At 28.5% G+C, this 24,469-nt stretch overlaps 3 protein-coding genes across 3 annotated transcripts; 1 reads left to right on the top strand and 2 right to left on the bottom strand.

The window, feature by feature from the left end:
- Nucleotides 1–266: 266 nt before the first annotated feature.
- LOC130799231 (GDSL esterase/lipase 7-like) lies at nucleotides 267–10,798 on the bottom strand. The gene is made up of 5 exons (XM_057662336.1): nucleotides 10,564–10,798; nucleotides 9,575–9,780; nucleotides 6,792–7,037; nucleotides 5,099–5,369; nucleotides 267–487 (listed from the first exon to the last, which is right to left on the bottom strand). Exons 1-5 carry the CDS (start codon nucleotides 10,796–10,798, stop codon nucleotides 267–269), a joined length of 1,179 nt encoding a protein of 392 aa, XP_057518319.1.
- A 2,229-nt stretch (nucleotides 10,799–13,027) lies between these two features.
- LOC130799230 (cytochrome P450 86B1-like) lies at nucleotides 13,028–16,257 on the bottom strand. The gene is made up of 3 exons (XM_057662335.1): nucleotides 15,855–16,257; nucleotides 14,615–15,402; nucleotides 13,028–13,396 (listed from the first exon to the last, which is right to left on the bottom strand). The coding sequence occupies exons 1-3, from the start codon at nucleotides 16,255–16,257 to the stop codon at nucleotides 13,028–13,030; spliced, it is 1,560 nt and encodes a 519-aa protein (XP_057518318.1).
- Nucleotides 16,258–20,431: 4,174 nt separating this feature from the next.
- LOC130800507 (geraniol 8-hydroxylase-like) lies at nucleotides 20,432–23,528 on the top strand. Its single transcript, XM_057664089.1, has 2 exons — nucleotides 20,432–21,319; nucleotides 22,659–23,528. The coding sequence occupies exons 1-2, from the start codon at nucleotides 20,432–20,434 to the stop codon at nucleotides 23,283–23,285; spliced, it is 1,515 nt and encodes a 504-aa protein (XP_057520072.1). The 3' UTR covers nucleotides 23,286–23,528.
- Nucleotides 23,529–24,469: the final 941 nt, after the last annotated feature.

Here is a 24,469-nt window from a genome sequence, read left to right as displayed (position 1 = left end):
ATATTTCCATGTAATAATAACGTACGTTTTGGAATTAATTTAGTAAAAAATATGAAATTATCAAATATAAATAAGTATAAACATTAGTCTTATCAATAAATGTTCCTTTTGAAATTATAAATTTTTTTATTATTATTATTCTCGCCATTTAATAATTACTATCAAACACATTTCTCAAATATTTTTAGTGACCAAAGAAAGATTGGCCAAATTTACATAAAAAAACATATAAATAAAATAACAAAAGTGCAGAAGTAAAACTATCATTAATTGCGCTTCTCGCCAGGAATGCTCACAGGAAATTCGGCCTTGCTTTTATGAGGGGGACCCATGTCCTCACAAGCGTTGAACTTCACGGAAGTAACACCCACGCAACCATTCATGGGGGCCTTTGTAGTGCCATTACTATGATAAGGACCAACCTTTATGTCAGTTGCCACCCCTACCGGCAGTTCGCCGAGGTGGCGGCTAGCCGAGATAGCGTATGCTATCAATAATATTGAGAAAGTAATAAATATTATGGAATTTTTGAGCTTTTGAGCCATTTTGATTTTAAGCTTATTATCTTGAAAATATGTATGTATATATAATTAATAGATTTAAGACTTTTGTTAGTTGTTGAACCATTTAATGATAATGTAGATAATGAGTTTAGTTATGTGCACGTTGTTCATTTTTTTTTTAAATTCTTTTGATGATGGGTATATGATGTTTTCCCATATGGCCGGCTAGGTTATTCATTTTTTATAATGATATACTTGAATTCCATATTCAATTTCTTTTAAAGTGAAATTCTATTATATATCAATTGGAATAACAAAAATTGAAAAATAAATTAAACACCAATATTACAAGATGAATTTAGTGCATACTGAATATGTATTACGCAAATTAATTGTAGAAAATAGTTATTATAAATAAATACAGTAGTAGATCTAGAATAAAATTTAATGATGTCAATAATATTTTAAAAAAATATATTTTAGAAGCTAAGTTTGATCCCTCGTCATTACATTCACATAGCAAAGTTCTACCAACTTGACCAACACATATATTAGTATCTTTAGATGTATAATTTCATACATAAGTTCAATGCTGTTAGTTGACATCATTAATTATACTTACATCCGGCCCTGAATAAATGTACTACGCCTCCGAGCATACCCTTAAAAACATATTACATTTACGGCCCGTTTGGTACATGGTATTAGAGGGCGGTAATGGTAATAAAATTAAGTAATAAAAAATTTATTTGTTTGGATGCGTTTAATGGTAATGGATGGTAATAAAATAAGGTAATGAAATTATCAAAAAGGGCCATTTTTATTACCATTAAACAACCTGGTATTAGGCGGTAATGGTAATGAAGTATTACTGTGGTAATAAAATAAGGTAATGTTGTTTCGAGCTGAAGAAAAAAAATAATGAAGGAAAAAAAGGTAATGTATGTAATTATCCAAAAAAATATCATTATTAAAAAAAGAATCATTAGATACAATAATGCTTTTAGATACAAATATATAATAATGAAACTAAGAGTCATTACCAGTTTTTATTACTAACAAGCAAATGCAATCAATGGAATATTATCTTCCATTATCATTCTTTAGTTATGCACACCAAACAAAAGAATCTTCATTACTAATTCTCATATCCATTCCTTCATTACTATTGTCATTACAACATTTCATTCCCATTACTTTATTACCATCAATCAAACGGGCCGTTAGGGCTTTTGTGGGGAAATAAGGGAACGTTTGTGATTTTGAAATGTAAGGGATGGAAAAAGAAAGAGGAATAATAATATATAATGGACAAAAGAAAGAGAGAATGACAAGTAACATTGATGATACGATTTAGGGTTAGGGTTTGGCTTGATAGGAGACTCACAGATTGAAACTTTAAAAAGAGAAATTAAGGAAAGAAAATGATAATGAAGATGGGTGAAGATGGCGTGTGGATACTATGTGGAGATAGATAGGAAAGACATGAATGATGATGATTTTGTGGGATTTTGGAGAATCGGTGTTCTTTTTTTTGCCTTTATCTTTTTACTTAACATTCTTTTTATTCGTTTTTACCTAGTTATTTTTATTTATTCATATGCATTATTATTTATTTACCGGCGCGTTTGGTTAGTGGTAATGGGAATGATTTATAGTGTAAAATTTCATCAAAAGTTCTATATCATTCACATACTAATGAAACTAATTTGATCCCAAAAAAGCTTTTTTGTTTACAAATTTTCATTACCACCTAATACAACATTTCCCAATGATAATGTCTTGGAATAAATTTTATGAAGAAAATGAGATGATTGAGGTTGGACAAGCATAACCATCAAGGTAAGCAAGAGATTTTTCAACCAAAATTACACTAGTTTTCATTTCTATTACCACTATTTATTACCACCTACCAAATGAGGTAAATGTTTTTGACTACTGAGGTTATTTTTGAGGATTCATCTATAGATCTTTCTCGAGTCGAGAGATTCTTTGGCCGTACTTTTTTTTATGGGTATAAAATATCATCATCCTTTCCTCCCCAAACCCTGATCATATTTTCTATACCCGGGATATACTGGATATATGAAGATGATGATGTAACAATTTGTCTTTGTAATGAAACTTTCATTTATTGCAACAAACTTTTAGCATCAAAACCTTATTTTGCAACGGCAATTAAAATTTTCGTTGTAACTAAAAGTCCGATTTTATAATTAGTTTTTCTTATATTGTTAACAATGATACATAATTCTACAAAGTACTATATATAAATTAATTGATTAGATGAAATAGAGATACTTAAAAGTGTTACATAAAGTTGGATGTTAAAAATATACATAATTGCAAAGTGTTATATGACTTGATCGATGAGACAGAATAGTGATGATAACTAATGATACATATAGACATATAGTACTTATAGGTATAATACTAAAAAAAAAAACTATTATTTTTATATCTAAAGCTAATTATGTAAATTGAATTTTGATTGAGTTGATTTTTTGATACAAAAATTGAATATTGAAGTTTATGAATTCTATACATATATGGAAGAGCAAAAAACTATAGGGGTACATTACATATATAATAATTCCTTTCTTCATTCCTTAACGAAGTTCTCACAAGAAATGTTTATGAGAATTAAAAAAAGTAGAATCTTTTAAAAATCAGATATATTATATTATAAGTAATTAACTTAGTGGAAAAAATGTTTAAATGTAAAATAAATATGGGGAAAACATTAAAATATGGGGAACACAACTAATAAAAAAAATAAAAGAATTTACACATGGTAACCCTGAGGTTTTGGGTTTTCCACGTGGTAACCAAAACTTTTATAAAATCTACGTGGTTACCGTGAGGTTTACCAAATTGTTCCACCGTGACCTATTTGCACATTAAATGTTAGCAAACTTTAATTTATAAGCTTTAAAGTTGTTGCACGGCTATTTATGCGACTTACCACTTCAAATGCCATCAGTTTCAACATTTTTCCCCAAAACATAAACTGATCTAACTCTACCATCTTTCATCGAAATCATATTTTTCCCTTTAAATCCAAAGATGACAGAATTAAGGTTTATGTTTTGAGGAAAAAGATTGAAACTGATGGCATTGTAATGGTGAGTCGCATAAATAGGCGTACAACAGCCTTAAAGCTTCAGAATTAACGTTTGCTAAATTTTTATGTGCAAAAAGATCACGATGGAACAATTTCGTAAACCTCAGGGTTACCAAGTGGATTTTAAAAAAAGTTTTGGTTACCACGTGAAAAACCCAAAACCTCAGAGTTACCACGTGAAATTTTCCAAAAAATAAACATGTAGAAAACATTAAAAAAAATATTAAAAGAAAATTTAGTGGAAAAAATATGGAGGCCATAACTAATAAAAAAATACAAATTTTATAAAGTTAATGGAAAACATGTGGGGATTTTAAGAAGTATAAAAATATTAAAATGAAGTTGGTGAAAGATATAGAGGAACATAAGCATAATAAAAATATTAAAATGATGATGAATAATATTATTTTGTCCAAAATTTGTAATATATATAGAAAGATTCTTTATGTAAACAATAAATAGAACACCCAAAATGACAAATGAGAATTTCTTTATGGAATAGGGGAGTAGCTTGTATGAGATTTATTTAATAAATAATGGAAAATATTGATATTAATAATACAATATTTCACTCATCCGCTGTAAATAATCTCAGCTTTGAATTATTAATTAATAATCCAATTTTTACCCTTAGTTTGCTATCAGCATAACATTTTATTTTAGTTTGCTGTTAGCATGTCCTATTTGTATGTTAACAAGAAAGGGAAAATGTTGGTTTATTAAAAAATAATTTAAAATTGAAATTATTCATAGTAAATGGGTTAAATGTTGGATTATTAATATCAATTTTTTCTAAATAATATTATTTTAAGCTTGAACTAGTTGCTTGATATTAAATGGAAAACAAATAGAAGAACCAAAAATGCATTGAGTTATAAAATCACGAGTGGTTGCTTCTGTTGGATGAAAACCATCCCAAAATATGTGTTTATCAGAGTCTTCACAGGGTGGTGCATTTGGAACACATAACAGTTTTCCATTCATCCATGATGTACAACAAGGATTTTTGTTATCATTAAACCCTGCAAACAATAGAATTATAAAATTATAAATATATATATATATATATATATATATATATATATATATATATATATATATATATATATATATATATATATTGGAAATTATTTTCTTATAAAACTTGAAAAATAAATAATATTTAACAAAGATTTACGATTTTCACATATTAATCAATAATTTTAAAAAATTATTGTTTTTACTATTTTAAAAAAATTAGACAAAGAACCTTACTCATATTTTTTTTTAAAAAAATTATATATCTTTGATCAGTGTTAAAATTAGTTAAGTTAAATATTTTAAATTTTTTTTTATGATTTTCACATATTAATCAATATATTTAATGTTCATGGTTCCTTAATATTATATATAACTGTATTTTAACTTTTTTTTAGTATTTTTAATCTCTATATTTTTCCATTAATTTTATTATATTACTAGAAAAACATACCATACTTAGCCGGATGCTTAATCAAATCATAGCTGCGGTGATAAGAGCGCTGAAGGATGAAGTGTGAGTCAATGAGCGAAGCGGTCAAATTCTGAAGCATTGTAGCAAGGCGGTCGTTAAACTTAGATACGATTAAATTTACATTTTCATCACATTCACATATTTCGCTGTTGTTAAGCATACGCCTTAGACTTCTTGTAAAGAAAGGAGTACAACCAAGTGGGCCGATATCTGACAATATTATCTTTCTAGCTCCTAATTCATATAACCTCTGCGCATGACACACAATCAAACAATTTAATACATATTGAAAAGAATCAAACAAAATCTCATTTGAACTCTATTTTTTTCTTATCATATGATACAACTATAATCTTGCTTCATTAGCTTCTCTTATATAAGTTGATTTTTTTTGTTCTTTTAGTTTGCTCTGGTTTTTTCTCTTGTTAACCATATTATTTTCTTCCCTTCCCCTAGAGATGGAACCCTTCTTAATAGGTTTGTCTAAGTTGTGAGGTTTGTTGTGAATAGAGTTGTTCATGGTAGAGCTATTCGCTATGTTCGACCCATCCAACGGCTTAAAAATCAGGCGGATTTAGACAATGTTATTTAAAAATTTTAAAATTTAGACGGGTAATACTCGCCCGCTAAGATAAATGGGAGGGTAACAACAACAAAAAAATGCCCGCGAAAATATCCGTCCGCCCGCTTTGTTTTTGTATTTTAATTTTAACTTTAATTAATAGAAAAACCCTAATTAAAGATGCTTCCATATAATCCATTTTTGATATACTTAATTATTTTAATGTAAATTTGTGTATATTTCTCTTAATTGGGTACCATTCTGACCAATTTATATTTTCTTAAGTTATTTTAACTTTAATTAATAGAAGAACCCTAATTAAACATGGAATATTGCTAACTCAGCAGAGGCAATTTTATCACGTTTGAATATCCATCATAATACGAATATAAAAATATAGTTATTTACCTAATTATAAAATTAAAAACTCATTTGCCCGCGGGTCCCACTCACTAAGAAAGAGGACGAATAGCGGCAAATAAACTAAGCCTGCTAAAAAATTATTTTGTGAGAGTATTAAAAAATTTAATAAAATTTATAATACTAGTTAATGAATCAAACATCTTATCATTCAACTTTTGAATAACTGTACTTAAAATATTCAAATTCTTCGGTATATATTTAGTATATATTTTTATTTGCTATCAAGGGTTCTGTAAACTTAAAGTTGCACTTACAACAATGAGATAATCGAATGTTGCTTTTATATCAAAATTTAATACTTCCTCCATTTTGAATTAGTTGGACATACATACGAATTTAAAAAAATTAATTTAATACCTTAATATAGCGAGTATTTTATGAATTAGCTAGTTTTTTGAGAGACCGTCTCTTTGAGAGACGTATTTAAGTCCAGCCCATTAAAAATTAATGCCTACTTACCATATTTTTAATGCCTACTTATATTATCCTTAATGCTTACTATTGTATCCTTAATGCTTACTTTCAATATCTTATACATTATTTTTAATGCCTACTTATAATATTTTAAAAAAATATATAACAGATTGATCCAATTAGAAATGGTCTCTCAAAGAGACTGTCTCTCCCAAAAATTTGTGTTCATGAAAATAATAATCTAACCTAACCTCAATTGAAATCAATGCATACCTTGATTTGTAGAGAAAATGTGTCCACCAATAGTTGAGCGAATTGATCGGGATCATATTGTTTGCTTGGAAGAATAAGAGGATTAAGATAGTTTTGAATATAATCATTATTCCCCGTTATTATAAGAAATATAGATTTAGACAAGTATTGGTAAAGTTGACCATGATCATTATATATTGGTGCCAATTGGGACTTTATTGTGCCTTCAAACATCTCTATTTGTTCATCCATTGAAATACATTTCCCCTATTTCATAAATCAATTAAGTTGCACCAATTATATCTCACGTTAAGAGCATGCTTATATTCAAAGTTAAATTATACAAATGTAGAGAACAATAAAGAGTATATGCTATGAGAAAAAAAAAAAAAAAAAAAAAAAAAAATGATGATCTAAATATGAATAAAGGCAAAAAGAAAAATAAGTGCATAATTAAGTGTATAAATAAGGTGCAGAGAAAAATGTATAAGCCTACTAGCTAGATATATGCTCATGCAATACATAAATTTATTAGACAATAGTAATTCATAATCAATAACCGTAATTTGTAAATCACTACTAAAAGACAAAATTATAATAATTAAATGAACAAAATTAAAAAAAGTAAATTAAAATAACAAAACTCTCACCCTATCAAATCCTACCATATAAAGGTGATTTGTCAACTTCACAAATAACCGTTATTTACTAAGACTTCCTCTTTATTAGGCTGGTCAAAATCATACAAATTACATATTGGTAAATGTTAGCAAGTAGGGGTGCACAGTCCGGTTTGGTCTGGTCTGACATTAAAATCCGACCAAATTAAAATTTTTGGCCTGAAAATTTTCAAGGTCATACCGAACCGTTTAAATCGCCAGACCGTACCGGACCAAACCGCCAAACCGTTTTGGTCTGGTCTGATCTATGGTTTTTTATTTTTACAATTTTCCCAAATTAAAATATTTTTATGAAAACATTTCGCACCTACAAACACCAAAAAAAAAAAATTTAATTAGTTGACTGCATCAATATCATTCAAGTATATATTACTATATGAAAATACTTACATCTCAAAATATATAAGTAGCAACCTTTTTATTAAAAAACAATTATGGTTTTTGGTCATTGTACGGTTGCGGTCTGCTCTGGTCTGAAAAATAAAAAATCGGGACCAGACCGTAAACCCTTTTTTTTTTGAAAAAAATTAGACTAGACCAAATACTGAAATTACAGTTTGGTCCGGTTTGGTTTACGATTTAGACCAAACTTTGTTCAATCTTGTTAGCAAGTAGTCTATTGATTTGATTTTGATAGTTTTTTCTTACATAATCCAAAAATTCCTAATCAATAACCATGATTTGCAAATCACCACAAAAAGACAAAAATAATAATACTAAAATAAACAAAACCAAAAAAAATAAATTAAAATAACAAAACTCTCATCCAATAACATCCTACCACATAAGAATAATTTATTAATCTCACAAATAACCGTTATTTATTTAAACCTTTTCTATAGAATCCCTTTCTACTCTTAACTTTTTAGAGAAAAGAAGTCATATTGATATCAATCGGTCTTCCTCTTTCTTTATAACAAAACCAATCGAAATTAAAATGAATGCAATTAACATATTAAATAGAGTCGTAAATCAAATATCTCCCATAGGTTAGAGTCTGGGGAGAGGAAGGTAATAAATAAATCATACTTGTGCCCTCAAAATAACCATAGGGTATATTCAAGGACACAAACTAGTATCCTCTCAACAACATTGCATTAGTTCAATGTTATTAATTGGCTTCCATTAAAGATGGGGCTTGTGGGGTCCGCAATCCTACTTTAATGATAGTTTATGATTGACCTTTAATAGCAACACAAATTCTTGTGGGAGACAGTCATTTTGAGAAACCATCTCTAATTGGGCCGACCTATTATATATTTTTTTAAAAAAATTCTAATTAGGCATTAAAAATGATGTAAGTAGATATTTAAGATATTAAAAGTAGGCATTAAGGATAATGTAATTAGACATTAAGAATACGATAAATAGGCATTAGTCTTTGATGGACTGGGCTTGAGATACATCTCTCAAAAAGACGGTCTCTCAAGAGACTAGCTGTAGTAGCAAACATGACGCAAAAGTTCACAAACTTGTATTATTTTCAAATCATACAATCTAATAATTTTGCTGTAAAATGACAAATGACAGTCTCGTAGCTATTTGCCAAATGAATCAAATTTATTGGATGTACATTTTGATGTGAATCTTTATTTTAAATTACATCTAAAAATTGTAGTTTATGTTAAAAATTTATTACAAAAAATATCTTTTATTAGACTCAATTTTATTCGTGTAACAAATATAAAAAAATAATTTTTGACTTGATAAATGACATGATTCATGTTATAGGCATTTTTAAATTAAACAAATTTAATTAAAATGATGCTATACTATGTGAACTTATTTCAAAACTTTCTGCAAATAATATGCTTAAGTAATAGTATCTTTGGATGGAAAAGAATATTTCTAAAATTATATAGGCAATATTTTTTGCAATTTGTGTTTTTAAAATATGTTTATCAGGTTAGTAATTTTTTAAAATATATCAATATAAATCATTAAAATTATATATATATATATATATATATATATATATATATATATATATATATATATATATATATATATATATATATATATATATATATATATATATATATATATATATATATATATATATATATATATATACACTAATAATTTCGTGCATTGTATGAGTTTTATACTGCACGAGTTTTATACTAGAATAATATAATCTCGTGGAGTGTTCCTTACATACAATGATCCAGTCTCCGGTAGAATGCCACATGCCGCCGATGCATAATTGTAGCCTGTGATTAAACTCGCTCTAAATAGATTGGAGCTTAATGTTGTATCCGATTGAATAATCCAATTTGAACCGAATAGATGTACATATGGTGGTGGGTATGGTAACCCCAAAAATTCAGCTGCACGTAAAAATATGGTTGTCGATTAATATATGCAAAGTCGTCTATCATACAAGGTTTCATTATCAGAGAGGCCCTATTAATACATTCTATACTTGCTTGATTCATTGTTTTAATTATCGTGAATACACGTATATTATTTTATGCGAGAGTAATCAAGTACTAAAGAGACAATATTATTAGTGTAATTAAAGGAAAAATTTTATCACATACTGATATAGATTATTTTCCTTTAAATTCAAGTACAAAAATTTGATACAGAAACCCTAAAATTTAAAAGACAATCCTATGTAAAAACGTAAAAATAATTTACTATGTTATGCAAATATTTAATTTAGTTAGATTTTTCTGGTATGGCCTTTCAAGTCTCGGGTGAGGTATATGTCCAAGCAAGCATTATCAATAAATAGTATCACAAGCATGCATTGTTAAAAAATCAATAAAAAAACTATGATTTATAGAGTTATTTATAAATTGACTCATTAACTGAAATAGACTATAACCTGAGCGAAAATAACCCATATAAAATTTAAGTCATATTGTCAAGATATGTACATTAGAACATACATATGCTCAAGAACCGAAATTAATCCACCAGATTATCGAATACACATCGTTAATGATTTGCTTCACAATACGGAATACTAAAAAGAAAAATAATTAATATATGATATATTCTGTGGTCCTAACCATCAGTTTAAACTTTTAGTTGAGTTCATTTCCTAACCATCAGTTTAAACTTTTAGTTGAGTTCATTTCTTAACAGTAAACGTGTAAACGTACCTATGAAATCTGCAATAGTTCTGCCATCCTTGAATCTTCCTAAGGGAACATGGGCAGAAAATTTGATACTATAAGGGTGATAATTAGCCTTAGCTAGTGTAGGCAACATGTTGTTATTGCCATTATCCAGTAATGAATCTCCAAAAACATAGAGAGCAGGAGCAAGAGGAGCTGATTGGGATGAAACTAAATGAGTTATGATGAAGAGGAAGGGCATGATGTTATGATAGAACATTTTGAAACCTAATCATAATTGGTGATGGGTTTTGCTAAGTTGTTAAATAATTATTGTACTAATTAATTAATTAAAACGTGATTAGCATACATTTGATGAGTAATTAGTGGTGTGCATGGCTAGCTAGCTAAGTCCTTGTTTCATGAATTTATAGAACGTGATTACCATACATCATATAATAGTTTTCTTATATAGAAGGCACAATATTCCAAAAAAGTATATTTAAAAGATAGCGGAAAAGTATCATGGGTTGACTCTCATCAAAGTTTTTTTTGGATGGGAGGCATTCGTACCGCAGAAATAGGATAAATTTGAAAAATAAAATGGTTGAGAAAAAAATAGACCTCACACCTGAACAGGAGATTAATTGGATCGAGTTGGATTTTTAAGGGTATTTGAAGAGGGTGCATCTGAATATAATCCATAGAGATTTTGTTGGATAAAAAAAGCATAGTTTGAATATACCTGTTGTATTCGAAAACAAACATGATCTATCACAATTAAGATGTTATGCAATGACAATTGGTATTTTGATTAAAAAGGTCGAAAAAAAATAAGGGGTTTAAGGTTTTTGACTATTTTCCGACCAGATCTTAGTCGAAAATTTTTGATCAAAATTTAATAGGAAAATAGTTGAAATTCCAATCAATCTCGTACCAACAATGACGGTTGGTATTTCGATTAAAAAACCGACTTGTGAAGCTAGTCTAAATTTCGAATAAATTCGGACTCAAATTTTTACCGATAACATTTATTTCGACTAACAAAAAACAGTCGAAATTCTATCGATATATTTAATTACCGAATTAGTTCATACTGTTTACGTAAGTTGCATCTATCTTTTTTGTTGTGAAATATATTCTAAGTAAATCAACTAATATTCTGTGTAAAGAAATCATTCAATATTTTGTGTAATAAATTTATATAAATATATAAAATATAAAATGTTATAAAAAGTTAAAGGACACTCTCAGTATCACGCATAAAGTAAGGTTCGGATGGAGGGTTTTTTCCTTTTTCATGAAAGAGGCGGACAAATCATACCCGTTCCTCTGAGGGAGTAAAGAGAGATGCACTCAGTCAAGAAACCCCCCAACTGATACCTGCGCCCAATAGGAATCGAACCCCAAACATTCTGCTCCACATGTAGATGCTCTATCTATTGAGCCAAAAGGGCTTTTGGTAAAATATAAAATGTTATGCCTAAAAATATTTTGAGTACAAATTCAGCCAATGTTATGCATGATAATTAGTAATAGTTTTCGAAATTATTTAGGTGATTAAAAAGTATAAGTGATTTATCTGATGAAGTATTGTCAAATCATATGATTATATTACCTATTTTAATTAGATAATCGTAAAAAGTAGAAAATAAAAGTGATTGGTATTTCGGTGAATTTTAGTTACGTAAATACTTCTATATTAAATAAATTGGCAGATCTATTAACTTGTAAAAAATACTACTACTACTTTTTTTAATGTGCAGGTCAGATTTCACATTATAAAAAAACATCCTTCAATTAAAACATTTCATCAGGCACACCTATGCGAAGCTACCATTTCGAATTTTTTCAATATTTTTAGTAAATTATTATATGAACTTTCATTGAATGTTTTTAGTAAATTAATAACTTGTAAAAATTACTTTTTTTAATGTTCGTTTTATATAAATTAAAAAGTATTAATAATTAATAATTATCATCTTTTTCCTCTATTGTTAAACGTACAAATCGAACATGAGGAGACAAATTTTAATTTGTTGTAGGTTACTTATACTCCATATAAACTAATTGTATCCGTAATAAATCAATGAACTCTATTTTTTTTGTAATAAACTACCGATTTGATATACAACCGAAATTCTTAAATTAAATAATCTTTAAATCATTCAAAACAATATTAACGATCATTATTTCATAATTATAAGTTGAACAATCACATTAAGAATAATAATCAAGTATTAAGTTAACATCCTGATAGTCAGATACTCAGATGCTTGCATATCATCTCAGTGGTGACAAATACCATATTCTCTTGTTGACTTACACTACTAAATTAAAAGCAATTTCGTCGCCAAATTTGTCGCAAACAGCTTGTAACAGCAGTTTTGACAACATAACTTTTTTGTCGCCAGTTTTGTCACCATGTCAACAAACTTTGTTTTTTTATAGGTTAGAGTTCAATTTTCGTTAATCTGTCTCTGGCCTACCTTGTAAACAAAAAGATCAATTAAGATCGGCGTGTGAGTTTTACTTTTAGGCCATGTTTTATGTACAAAGTCAAAGCAAGTCTTGGTTGAACCAGTTGATTTTGAACAACCTGAACTCGATAACGAAAAATAAGAGAAGCAGCGACAAACTTCATTTGGTAATAAGAAAATTGTTTCCCTAAACAAAGTCGAGGTCCACCATTAAAAGCTGTAAACTTAAAAGCTGATTTATTCATAAAATGACCATTTTTAAGCCATCTTTCCGGTTTGTATTCCCTGCAATCCATTCCCCATATACTTTCCATTCTTCCCATTGAGTAGATGGAATACAATACTTTAGTTCCTTTCTTCAGAATTGTTCCATCTGGAAACATATCTTCTCCTACCACCTTTAATGTGTGTTCATAAAACACTTAGTAAATGTTAGTGATGTAATATCGACTGAAAACAATGTTAGCAATTTTAGTGATGTTTAGTGGTGCAGGTAGTTGTTTTAATAAAAGGTTTAAAGAATCTCGAAAAATTAAAAAAAGTATAAGTTTTACATAACAAACTATTAAATGACTATCATAACCACTATTTTTATTGCATAATAACATTTACAGATGAATAATAACTAGGGTGTTCAAAATCGGACCGAACCGATCTGGATTCAAAAATCCGAATATCTAACTTTTCGTTTCGGATAGTGAAAAACATGATCCAGTTTTGATCTAAAAAAGTCAGAGATCCGAAATTCGAATATCCGGTTTAATCTGGATCGGAAACCAAATATCTGAGTTTTAACTTACTATATTTTTTTGACTTTTAAATTATATTATGTTTTTTACATATAAATATTTAAACGCACTTGTTAATCAACATTTTTTTAAAACTTTGTAAACAAATTATTTTGGAAACATGGTCGGATTTTCAAAAGTCTAAATTAATTAAAAATAAATTCGTTATCCAATTTAGTTGTAGTTGAGAATTGTACATGTTAATAAATTCAATAACCTAAATAAATTAAATTTTTTAATAAAAAAATATAAATTTTAAAGTATAAAACATAAGTAATAATAAAATTAGAAAGTCGAATATCCAAATACAAAATGGTAGTAATAAGAATAATTTATAGTATAAATTTTCATAAAATATACTATGTCATTCCCACGGTAATAAAAAGTTGATCATTAAAATCTTTTTAAATTCACAAATTTTCATTACTACTCCTATCTCTAAATAGTTTTGTATTGGAATTAATTTTACGAAGAAAATGAGATAATTAAAATAGAGCAAACATGTCTATTAAGATTTTCCCACCAAAATATAATACCAAGTTTCCATTACAATTCCCACTATTTAACATTAACTACTAACCAGAAAAGGTAAAGCAAAAATTGATAATTCTTTAAAAGTCCGGAGCAATTTTAAAAATTATGATATTTTTCTAAATGCGTCTTTAGACCCTTAACATATGCCAAATAATTTACTATTGAGACCCTCAATCTTTTAGAGCCCTTTGCGATCAAACATGGTCAGAATCTTCCATCGTTAATTTAATTTATTAACATTTACTAAACAAATTAATCACACTTCAAAAATAGGATGAGCATTATAGAATTTACCTCTTTGTGATCTATAGGCACAGAAGGGTACAACCTTAAAGCCTCAGAAATAGCAGCATGTAAATACTCCATTTTCTTAATTTCCTCTGGCTGAAACACGACACAGTCTCTATCATCTTCCTTAAAATCTCCCCTTTCACTTATAATCCTATGAATCTCATCCAAAATTTTCTTTTCCACGTCTAAGTGTTGATCAAGAAGCCAAAAAAACCAGCTAATTGCCACAGATGAAGTATCCCTTCCAGCAATAATAATATTAACACAAACATCCCTTAAAAATTTTTCATCGTCCCTTAATTTCATAAGAACAGCAAGCAAATCAGATCTTTCCTTAAGTTTCTCGTTTTTTCGAATTCGAATAATTTCATCCACAAATTCATTAACTTTTTTAATCGACGTTTTTAATGCTCTTTCAGGGCCGAGATTAAAATATCTCATTAGTTTCCATACACAAGTTGGAGTGCAAAAACGAAATAAGATCGTTTCAGTCGTGTGCTCGAATGCACGAGCAAAAAGAATGTCGGGTAATGGAGATGATAGGCACCCAGGATCTGCACCGAGGGCGACCATACAGACATTATCGAATGTTAAGCGAAGAAGAATGTCTTGTAAGTCTATAACTGTGGATTTCTTTATGGAATCTTCCATTATAGGGATGAGTCTGGAATGGACTAATTGAAGTAATGATTGCACCGTTAGTTCCTGGAATCTTGGAGTATGAAATTCCATGCTTAAGATCTTCCGGTGTTGCTGCCATGTTTCATAATCAGCTGCAAAGATTCCGTTACCTGTCGGAAAAATAACCTACATAAGATTTCAAATCGAAAAATTAAAAAGAAGTTAACTAACATGTATGCATGCAGTTAACTCTCCTCCCTCTTATGTAGATCTTCTTGTGTATAAGTCCAATACAAATTTATTTTTGTATTAGAGCCTTCAATCAACTGGAAACAAAACAAAATTGTTTTTCTATAAAAAACAATGTCCTTGTAGAAAAGAATAATGTTTTTGCCCAATTAAAAAGAATGGGCTCACATGTGAAGGGGAATGTTGCAAAAATAACCCACATGAGATTTCATATCGAAAAAAAGAAAAGAAGTTGACTAGCATATAATCTTGATAGGCTACTCCTCTTATAGTCAATTGGTTTTAGAACTGAACCTCATCAAGTTTATGTGCAGCCAACTCTCTTTTTATGCGGATTTGTCGTGTATAAGCTCAATAACAAATTTATCATTACCGAGCAGTTCTTCCATGTTTTGTTTGTAATAATCACCCTTAGGAAAGTTCAAGAAGTTGGTCTTGAGCAAGTATTCAATGTTAGAGGGGTTAGCCGTAAGAACACAATGGAGGTTGCTTAGCCATGGTCCTTTGAATATAAATGTCCCGTTTCGACGGCGAAGGAGATCGGTGAACCATTCGTATGGATTGTGTCTAAGACCAAGAATCAAAGAAGGGAGCATTCCTAGTAATGGCCATGTGGGTAATCCTTGATGCTTTCTTTGCCTTATAGAATGTATGGTGATGAAAGTTGATAGTGCAAGGAAGATTTCTAGAGTTTTGATTTTTGAGATTGGGAAATTTTGGGTGGAAAAAGTGTGGGTAGAACCCATGAGTTCATTAATGGAAGTTGTAGAATTCATGGTTTAGGAATGGTTTTTTAACAAATAATGTGTAAGTTCATGTATGTGTATACTCTGATAGCTAATAGAGACAAAAGAGAGCAAAGCGTTTGAGATGGTTATAATTATGGAGACCAAGGAGAGAAAATTGTAGAGAGAAAAAAAATAGAATTTTTAGCTGATAGATATATTATTTATTGAATAATAATTTTAATGGAATATAAGTGAGGACAATTAGCTTTAAAAAATATTAACATAAAGTTAATGGGAAATATATTGAGATTATAATTATTAAAAATATATTTAATTAAAGTTAGTAGGAAACATTTAAGGACTATAAGCAATATATAAATGTTAAATAAAGTTTGTTAAAAACATATATGCCATATAAATATTAATAAAATATTAAAATGAGGATAACAAAATTAATTATTCAAATTTGTAATATAAATGGTAAAATTCTTTAGACCACTCTCATTGGCGTGAAAATTTTTTTGTGAGGTTTTTATTCCCATTAGTAAAAACCCATAGAAAAATATGCAATCAAGCGTGTAAAAAAATTACTTTTAACAACGATTAATTAAGGTAATTGTCCATGCCAAATTTTCATATACGGCGCATAATGTCATCATTTTACAAATTTTAAAACAAATCACATTCTAAATAATTAATCACAATTTAAATTTTATCTAACCATTACTTAATCATTGTATCATCTAATTTGAGCAATACATCTATGATCTATATTTTGTAATCATTAAAATAACACAAAATTTAAAAGCCTTAATTTTAAAAAAAAACATATAATAGTCAATAAAAAAAAAACCAAAAGAATCTCATTAATTGCTAAAAGAATAAAAAAATTAAATAAATAAAAATAAATCTAATATTTTGACAAAAAGCCGTAAAAATAAAATGTCAATAAAAAATAACCAAAAAAATCTCATCCAATTGCCAAAATATACTTCTACTAAATGTCGGTTCTTCCTATGCAAACTATTACAGAAATCATTGTAACATTAACTGATAATCAAATGGATAATAATTAGATTTATAACTAAATAATAAATAATAATAATAATAATAATAACACTCTTCATATATTTTTTTTAATTCCACGTGGTAGGCTTTATCATAGCCCTGGCCCACATGAGAAAACTAACGAAAGATAAAAAAAAAAACTTTGTCGAAAGGGTCATGAAAATTAATTGGTAAACCTTAAAATTACCATGTAAATTTTAGATTAAATTTGTTTACCATGTCAAAAATTCAAATATTACAATTGAATTTATTTTTTATCTTTCATTAGGCGTCTCTAAATTGTATGTGTTGATAATAACAAGCACATTGTTTTTTTAGATTTTATGGTTAGCACACTTTTAAAAATTATTTCCTAGACGTGCATACAATTTGTGTCAACAACACTATTTGTCTATTTGTAAATAATTAGTTGTATGCGGATGAATCATCACTCCATAGAAGACGTATGCACGTCTAAATTATTGTTAAATATGGCATAGATGAGAATAGTCAATGATCATGTTAGAATATAGTGCAAGAAGTAATTATTATTATTATTATTAATTATCTAGCAAAAGAAGTCATTATTCATTTTTTAGAAGAAATAAATTATAATTTATATTGATTATAATATTTTAGAAAAATAAATGTTAATAATTCAATTTACTACCTCTGTTCCATATATAATACTTGCACTATTATATTTCGACTTTTCACAAGTATAAAGAAAATAATTAATTAATATAAAAATGTTATTATTGTCCTTGAATAATAACATAAGTGTATTGGTGGAAGAATACTCATTCATATAGTATAGTGTTTCTAATAATTGTTTTCGACCAAATGACATATTTTTTGGCTAGAATTTTGGTGTTGTCAGATTTTGATGTTATTATTTTTTTTATAATATTATTTATTCTTATCCTATTACAATATTTGATAATTAAGGAAAATAGTTATGGTACGTGTAATATTTCCCTAGCCTAAATAGTCGGTACAACTTCTATAATTTAAGCAAAGCATAAAATACATAGATAGTAAAGAACAATGTTATGTGTCTTTCTTGTTCTTTAGGGAAACACGTCAAATTACCATTTTATTGTTCAATGAACATGACTTTAAGACGTTTTATATTTTTCACAATAATGTATACATATATTCTAGTTTTAGTTTAGCTAGCGTGATTATTATATCTTGTTTTTCTGATGATTATTCAAAATTTCTAAGGACATTTTCCATCACAAATAAATACTAGTTATTTCTTATGTTAAATGATTTTCAGACATACATCAATATTTTAATATTTTAATTTTATAAAGAGCCTATAAAATTTTAAATATGATGATCGCATTGATTATAAAAATAGACCCTTCAATAAACTTTGTGAACAAAATAGAATTCATTTTTGTTTCTCTTGCCCAAATAGAACATTTTAAAATGGAAAAGCGAAAACAGAAATAACATCCATAAACAATTTTATTTTTACACTATTTGCTCATGCTTTCTTTTACCTATTACTTGCTCATGCTTTTCTTACCCCTTCTTTTTCGCATCATGTTCTCCATGTTGCCAGCAAGCAGGGTTTGAATAGAATTTTTTTCCTGAAAGATGCGGACAAATCATATTTATTCTCCTTAAGGGGTGAGTAAAGAGGATGTGCACAGTCAAGAAACCCTCCAAGCTAATACCTGCGCCTAGTAGGGGTCGAGCCTCAAACCTTCTGCTTAAAATGCAGATGCTTTATCCATTGAGCCACAAGGGCCTTTGAAATTCATCAAATTTTCTCTATATTCTTTCTGTTAGGCTTCTAGACAAAAAAATTCATCAAATTCTTTACCACAAAATTTATAATACTGTGTTTGTGAATGATAATTTCATTTGAAAATATAAATTTGAATCAAATTTAATGTTTTGGTAAATAATAAAAAATTCAAATTTGAATTTGAGTCAAATCCATCATTGCTATAAAACCGATTAAAAGATAAGGATGGAATAAAGAACGACTTCTCTCAAACTTTGTCGTTCTCAAGTCTTCATTAATAATTTCATAATTGAAATCTATGATTTAAAATCAAATACTTATTTCCAAACACAATATAAGATAAATTAATTATCAAGGGGTATAATGAGTAATATGTGGACCATGAGAAGAACATCAAGAGGTTCCTTAGTTTAACAAGTCAAAATCCAGTTATTGCGACTTGATATGAATCCAGCATAAAATCTTTAGAGCACGACTCATTTTTCTAAACAATACGAAATTGTACTGCCTGTCCGAAACAACTTCACGTACTCCTAAAAAATAAATATATACTCTTAATTTTTTCTTTTTTATTTGCATTAAAAAATATTAAAATAAAATTATTGAATATAATGGAGCTATAATTATTAAAAAAATATTTAAATAATATTAATGAAAAACATATAGAGACTATAAATAATATACATATATAAGCACTGATAAAATATTCAAATGAGAAAAAATAAAGTTAATTATATTTAAAATTTGTGATATAATTAGAATGATTTTTTAGGATTGTATTTGGAAATAATATATTCATTTCAAGTTATAGATTTCAATTAGAAAATTATAAATGAAGAATTTGAGAATGACAAAGTCTAAGTAGTCCTTCTCAAACTCTCAACTCTAACTATATTTTTTATAAGGGTGAAATTGACTCAATTCCACATTTGAATTATATAATTTGTCAAACACTAAATTTGAAGTAATTGTAGATTTTCAAATGAAATCGTGGTTCCAAAACACAACATACGAGAACAACAAATAAAAATGATATTCTGAAACCAATTTTCTAAAAGAATAGTTTACGAATCGCAGCCTTAAAATTTCGCACTTTTGCGAATTCCAGACTCAATGTTTATTCCTTGCGAATTACAACCACAAAAATACCAAAGTTTACAGGTTCAAGCCAAAAACACATAACTCCGACCACATAATCTAAATTTACGACCACCAAAATGGTCGAAATTCTGTGTTTTAGCCTGAATTTGAAAACATTAATACTTTGGTGACTGTAATTAAAAAAAAAAAACTAAGATCATAACTCGTAAAAATGCTAAAGTTTAAACTGTAATTCACAAATTATTCTTTCTAAAAGTTGTAGTTTCAAACATATATACTTGCACCACAAATTATACACAACAACACATATCCATGGATTACATATGCTTCTTGTATTTTGTTGTATTCATACCAATTTTGATCTACTTACTTTCAGCTACAAAAAATACGGATACAAAAAATATACCGCCTGGTCCCACTCCAATACCTATCTTAGGAAACTTAGAATTTGATCCAAAACCCCATGTTGCCTTGGCTAAATTAGCACAAATCCATGGTCCTATCATGACTCTTCAATTAGGTCAAGTAAAAACAATCGTATTATCTTCAGCTGATTATGCGAAACAAGCTCTAAAATCAAACGATATTTCTTTTTGTAAAAAACGAGGATTATTTGTTTTTGATGCAGAAAATTTCAACAAATATTCCTTAGTTTGGATACCAATCGGACATCAATGGCGGCATACTCGTAAGTTCTGCACCATCCACATCTTGTCGACGGCTCGAATCGTAGCGAACCAACACCTCCGGAGAAATAAGATGAACGATCTGCTTGCGTTCGTAGAAAATTGCAGTAAATCAAGTAAGGTAATAGATATAGGTCAATTAGTGTTTGCTACTTCGCTGAATCTGTTATCGACCACCTGTTTTTCCGAAGATTTAGGCGATCCCGATTCGGAAATTGCGATTGATTTTAAGAAGGCTGTAAAAGCGGCAATGGAAGAAGGAGGGAAGATTAATTTTGCTGATTATTTCCCTTTTTTGAGGAGATTTGATCTGCAAGGTGGGAAACGACGAATGAGCGTTCATTTGAGGACGATGATTCAGATTTTTAACGACATGATTGAGAAACGGGTTGAAGAAATTGAACATAAATTAGATTCAACACAAGATTGTGTTGATATTCTTGATGTTTTGCTGCGGATAAATCATGATAGTAAAGATCATATTGAACGCTCCAAAATTCCCTACCTCTTAATGGTAATTTTCTCACTTGCTTTTTTTAATGCATTATTCAAATCAAATTGTGCAATTATTCTTACTTTTTAAATGCTGAAAAATAACGAAAAATTAAAGAAAGATTGATTAAGATATTCTGTTCGTTTCTTTTTGTTTGTCTATTATAAGTTATTTCACTTTTTATAAGAGATAAATTTAAATTTGATTTTTAAAATATATATTCAAAACAAAATATATTCAAAAGACATCTTATTAGATTCATCTTATTGCAAAAAATTTTAATATATAATTTTTTAAAATTTTCTAATCAATAACCATGATTTGTAAATCACTACAAAAAGACAAAAAAATAATATTAAAATAAACAAAATAAATTAAAATAACAAAAACTCTCACCCTATCACCAAAAGAAATAAATTAAAGTGGACAAACAAAAAGAAATGGTGAAAATAAGTTTAATGAACTATTCTTCCTATTACCAATTGATTTTTGAATAATATCTCATCGAATTTGTGAGCAGTTGCGTAGCCAACTCTATTCTTGATCGGGTCTTCTTATTTACAAGGGCCAATAACAAATTTATCACACAATTATTCCCTCTGTCTAATGGGTTTTGTTACATGTTTTTTAATTTGATTTGTAGGTTTTGCTATATTTATATTTTGGCCATTATTTGCACCTTTTTAACTCATTTGCACATTTAACGGCTTGCAATTGTTTTACTAATACAAATTAATAAAAATCTTAAAAATTACAAATATTATCTTTTAAGAGCCTTGAAAAAAAGTAGATGATAGTCCATTATTGACAATATTTAGTAAATTTAAATTTTGATTTTTTTTAAATTAGAGTTAAATTAGGTAAAATATTTATATGATTTGTTATAGTAATTCTATTTACCTAACTTAGAATTTAATATGATTTGTTATATGTTCAATTGAATGAAAAACAGTTATATATTCGGTAAATAATTTTTTAAAATGTCAGTAATTATTTTTGATTTAAAAAAGTCATGTATTCGGTAAATTTGATAACAAAAATATATTCTTGCATCATTATTTGAAATTATTTTTCATATATATTTCGTACAAACAAAATATATATTGCACGAGTTTTTACACTAGATTCCTATAGATCACATACTTTTTACCTTTGTTTTCCCTTTTTACCTAGTTTGCACTAGAGTCGTTCTTGTAGCAAAAGTTATGAGCTGACTGAGGGAGTAATAATATAAACTCGCCAAAGAGAGTAGTATGAAACTTGATTGTGTATTGAAAAATCTTGATTGTTAGTATGAATAAGAATTATTTGGATTTGAAAAGGTAGTAACCTCACGCAATGGTTGGATTTGTGTATGTAGGATTTGTTTATTGGAGGAACGGATACGACCTCAAGCACGGTAGAGTGGGCAATGGCAGAGTTACTACAAAACCCGAACTCGATGATAAAATTAAAAGCAGAGCTTGACGAAGTGGTAGGAAAAGATAATATTCTAGAAGAGGCACACTTGGCTAACTTACCATACATGACAGCAGTACTGAAAGAGACTTTAAGACTACATCCTGCAGTGCCACTATTAGCACCTAGAAAAGTTGAGGCAGATGTAAAACTTTCCAATTATATTGTACCAAAAGGTTATGATCTTTTGGTAAATGTATGGGCTATTTGTAGGGATCCTAATACATGGGAAAACCCAAATTGTTTCATTCCAGAGAGATTTTTAGGGTCTGAAATTGATTTTAAAGGACAACACTTTGAATTACTTCCATTTGGTGCTGGGCGTCGAATTTGTCTTGGGTATCCCTTAGCTATAAGATTGATACCATTACTGTTGGGTTCACTTATTCATGGGTTTCACTGGGAATTGGAAGGTGGTTTTTCACCTGAAAAGTTGGATATGGAGGAGAGATTTGGAATTACATTAACTAAAGCACAGCCACTTCGTGCCATTCCAAAGATGTTGTATTCCACTAGTTATGTTAATTGAATGATGTATTATTTGGGTATTATTCATCATTCAAACTTATAACTCATTTTATGTATTGTGTTATAAATAAATTTATAAACTAGTAACTGTAAGTATACTTCAAAATACAAGTTTGTATTCTTCTTTGTGCAATGTATGGAATGGACTCTCCTTAGCTTTAATATGTTGAGCACCAAGAGGACAACTCCGTGAAAATTGGTTTCTAACGCATGTAAGTTGCTTGGAATTCTTGATATTTGATTAAAGGCCATTTATTAACTATTCGTTTGTGATATTTCTTCTACAAAGGCACTTGGGTTATGATATATAATCACAATGAGATATAATTTAATCAAACACATTAGACACTTAGTATGAGCGAGTAATCTAAATGATCATGTGCTTTGGGTCGCAAATAATATAAAGAGATTAAAATTCTTTACATGATAAGTGTAGAGAGAAATAGATAAGAAATTAGAATTCCTAAGTGTAAAAGTATATATCCATCCTCATGTATTGTTCTCTATTTATAGAGTTTATGCATGATTTCATGTCTAAAACTGATGAAATCAGCTATAATGAAGAAATAAACCCTTACGTAACATCACATTTATTCACGAAACATAAGTTTTCATTTATGAAAACTCTTATTTGTAAAGGTGTGTTGGACGAGCACCAACAGTGCTTGAACGGGCAAATGCTAATATCATCGAACATAAACTATAAAAGTTTATGCCTCGTAGAAAAACAAGATGCTCGAACAAGTAGTCTACTGCTCGAACAATCATCAGCTCACTTAAGTTTGGTTAGCTTCGTTCGTTTCGTTCTTGCTTTGTAAGTTTTATTCTTGCTTCGTATGTTCTAATTAAAGCACTTGGACATTTAGCTTAAATACTCTTTTTGTCCCACTGTCTTCATAAAAAACCAAGATGTTCAAACGAGCACAAAAATCCTCAAACGATTAGTTTTGTGCTCGAACGAGCATAGTAGATCTCAGACAAGCAATAGCTCGTTTTAGCTTTGTTTTTTTTCGTATGTTTTACCTTGCTTCATATGCTCTTTAACACTTATTCGTTTAGCTTTAATACTTGTTGTGCCCCACTATATTCACAATACAAAGTATTTTCTAACTTGGTCTAAATATTTCCAACATATTGAGGCTAGCATTGTCATTAAAATCTCGCTTCTAATCTATAGTTCTTTGA

The sequence above is a fragment of the Amaranthus tricolor genome, chromosome 14 (assembly GCF_026212465.1).
Source record: "Amaranthus tricolor cultivar Red isolate AtriRed21 chromosome 14, ASM2621246v1, whole genome shotgun sequence".
Taxonomy (NCBI): domain Eukaryota; kingdom Viridiplantae; phylum Streptophyta; class Magnoliopsida; order Caryophyllales; family Amaranthaceae; genus Amaranthus; species Amaranthus tricolor.
Note: the sequence above shows the minus strand (reverse complement) of the source record. Positions and strands in the feature narration are given on the sequence as shown.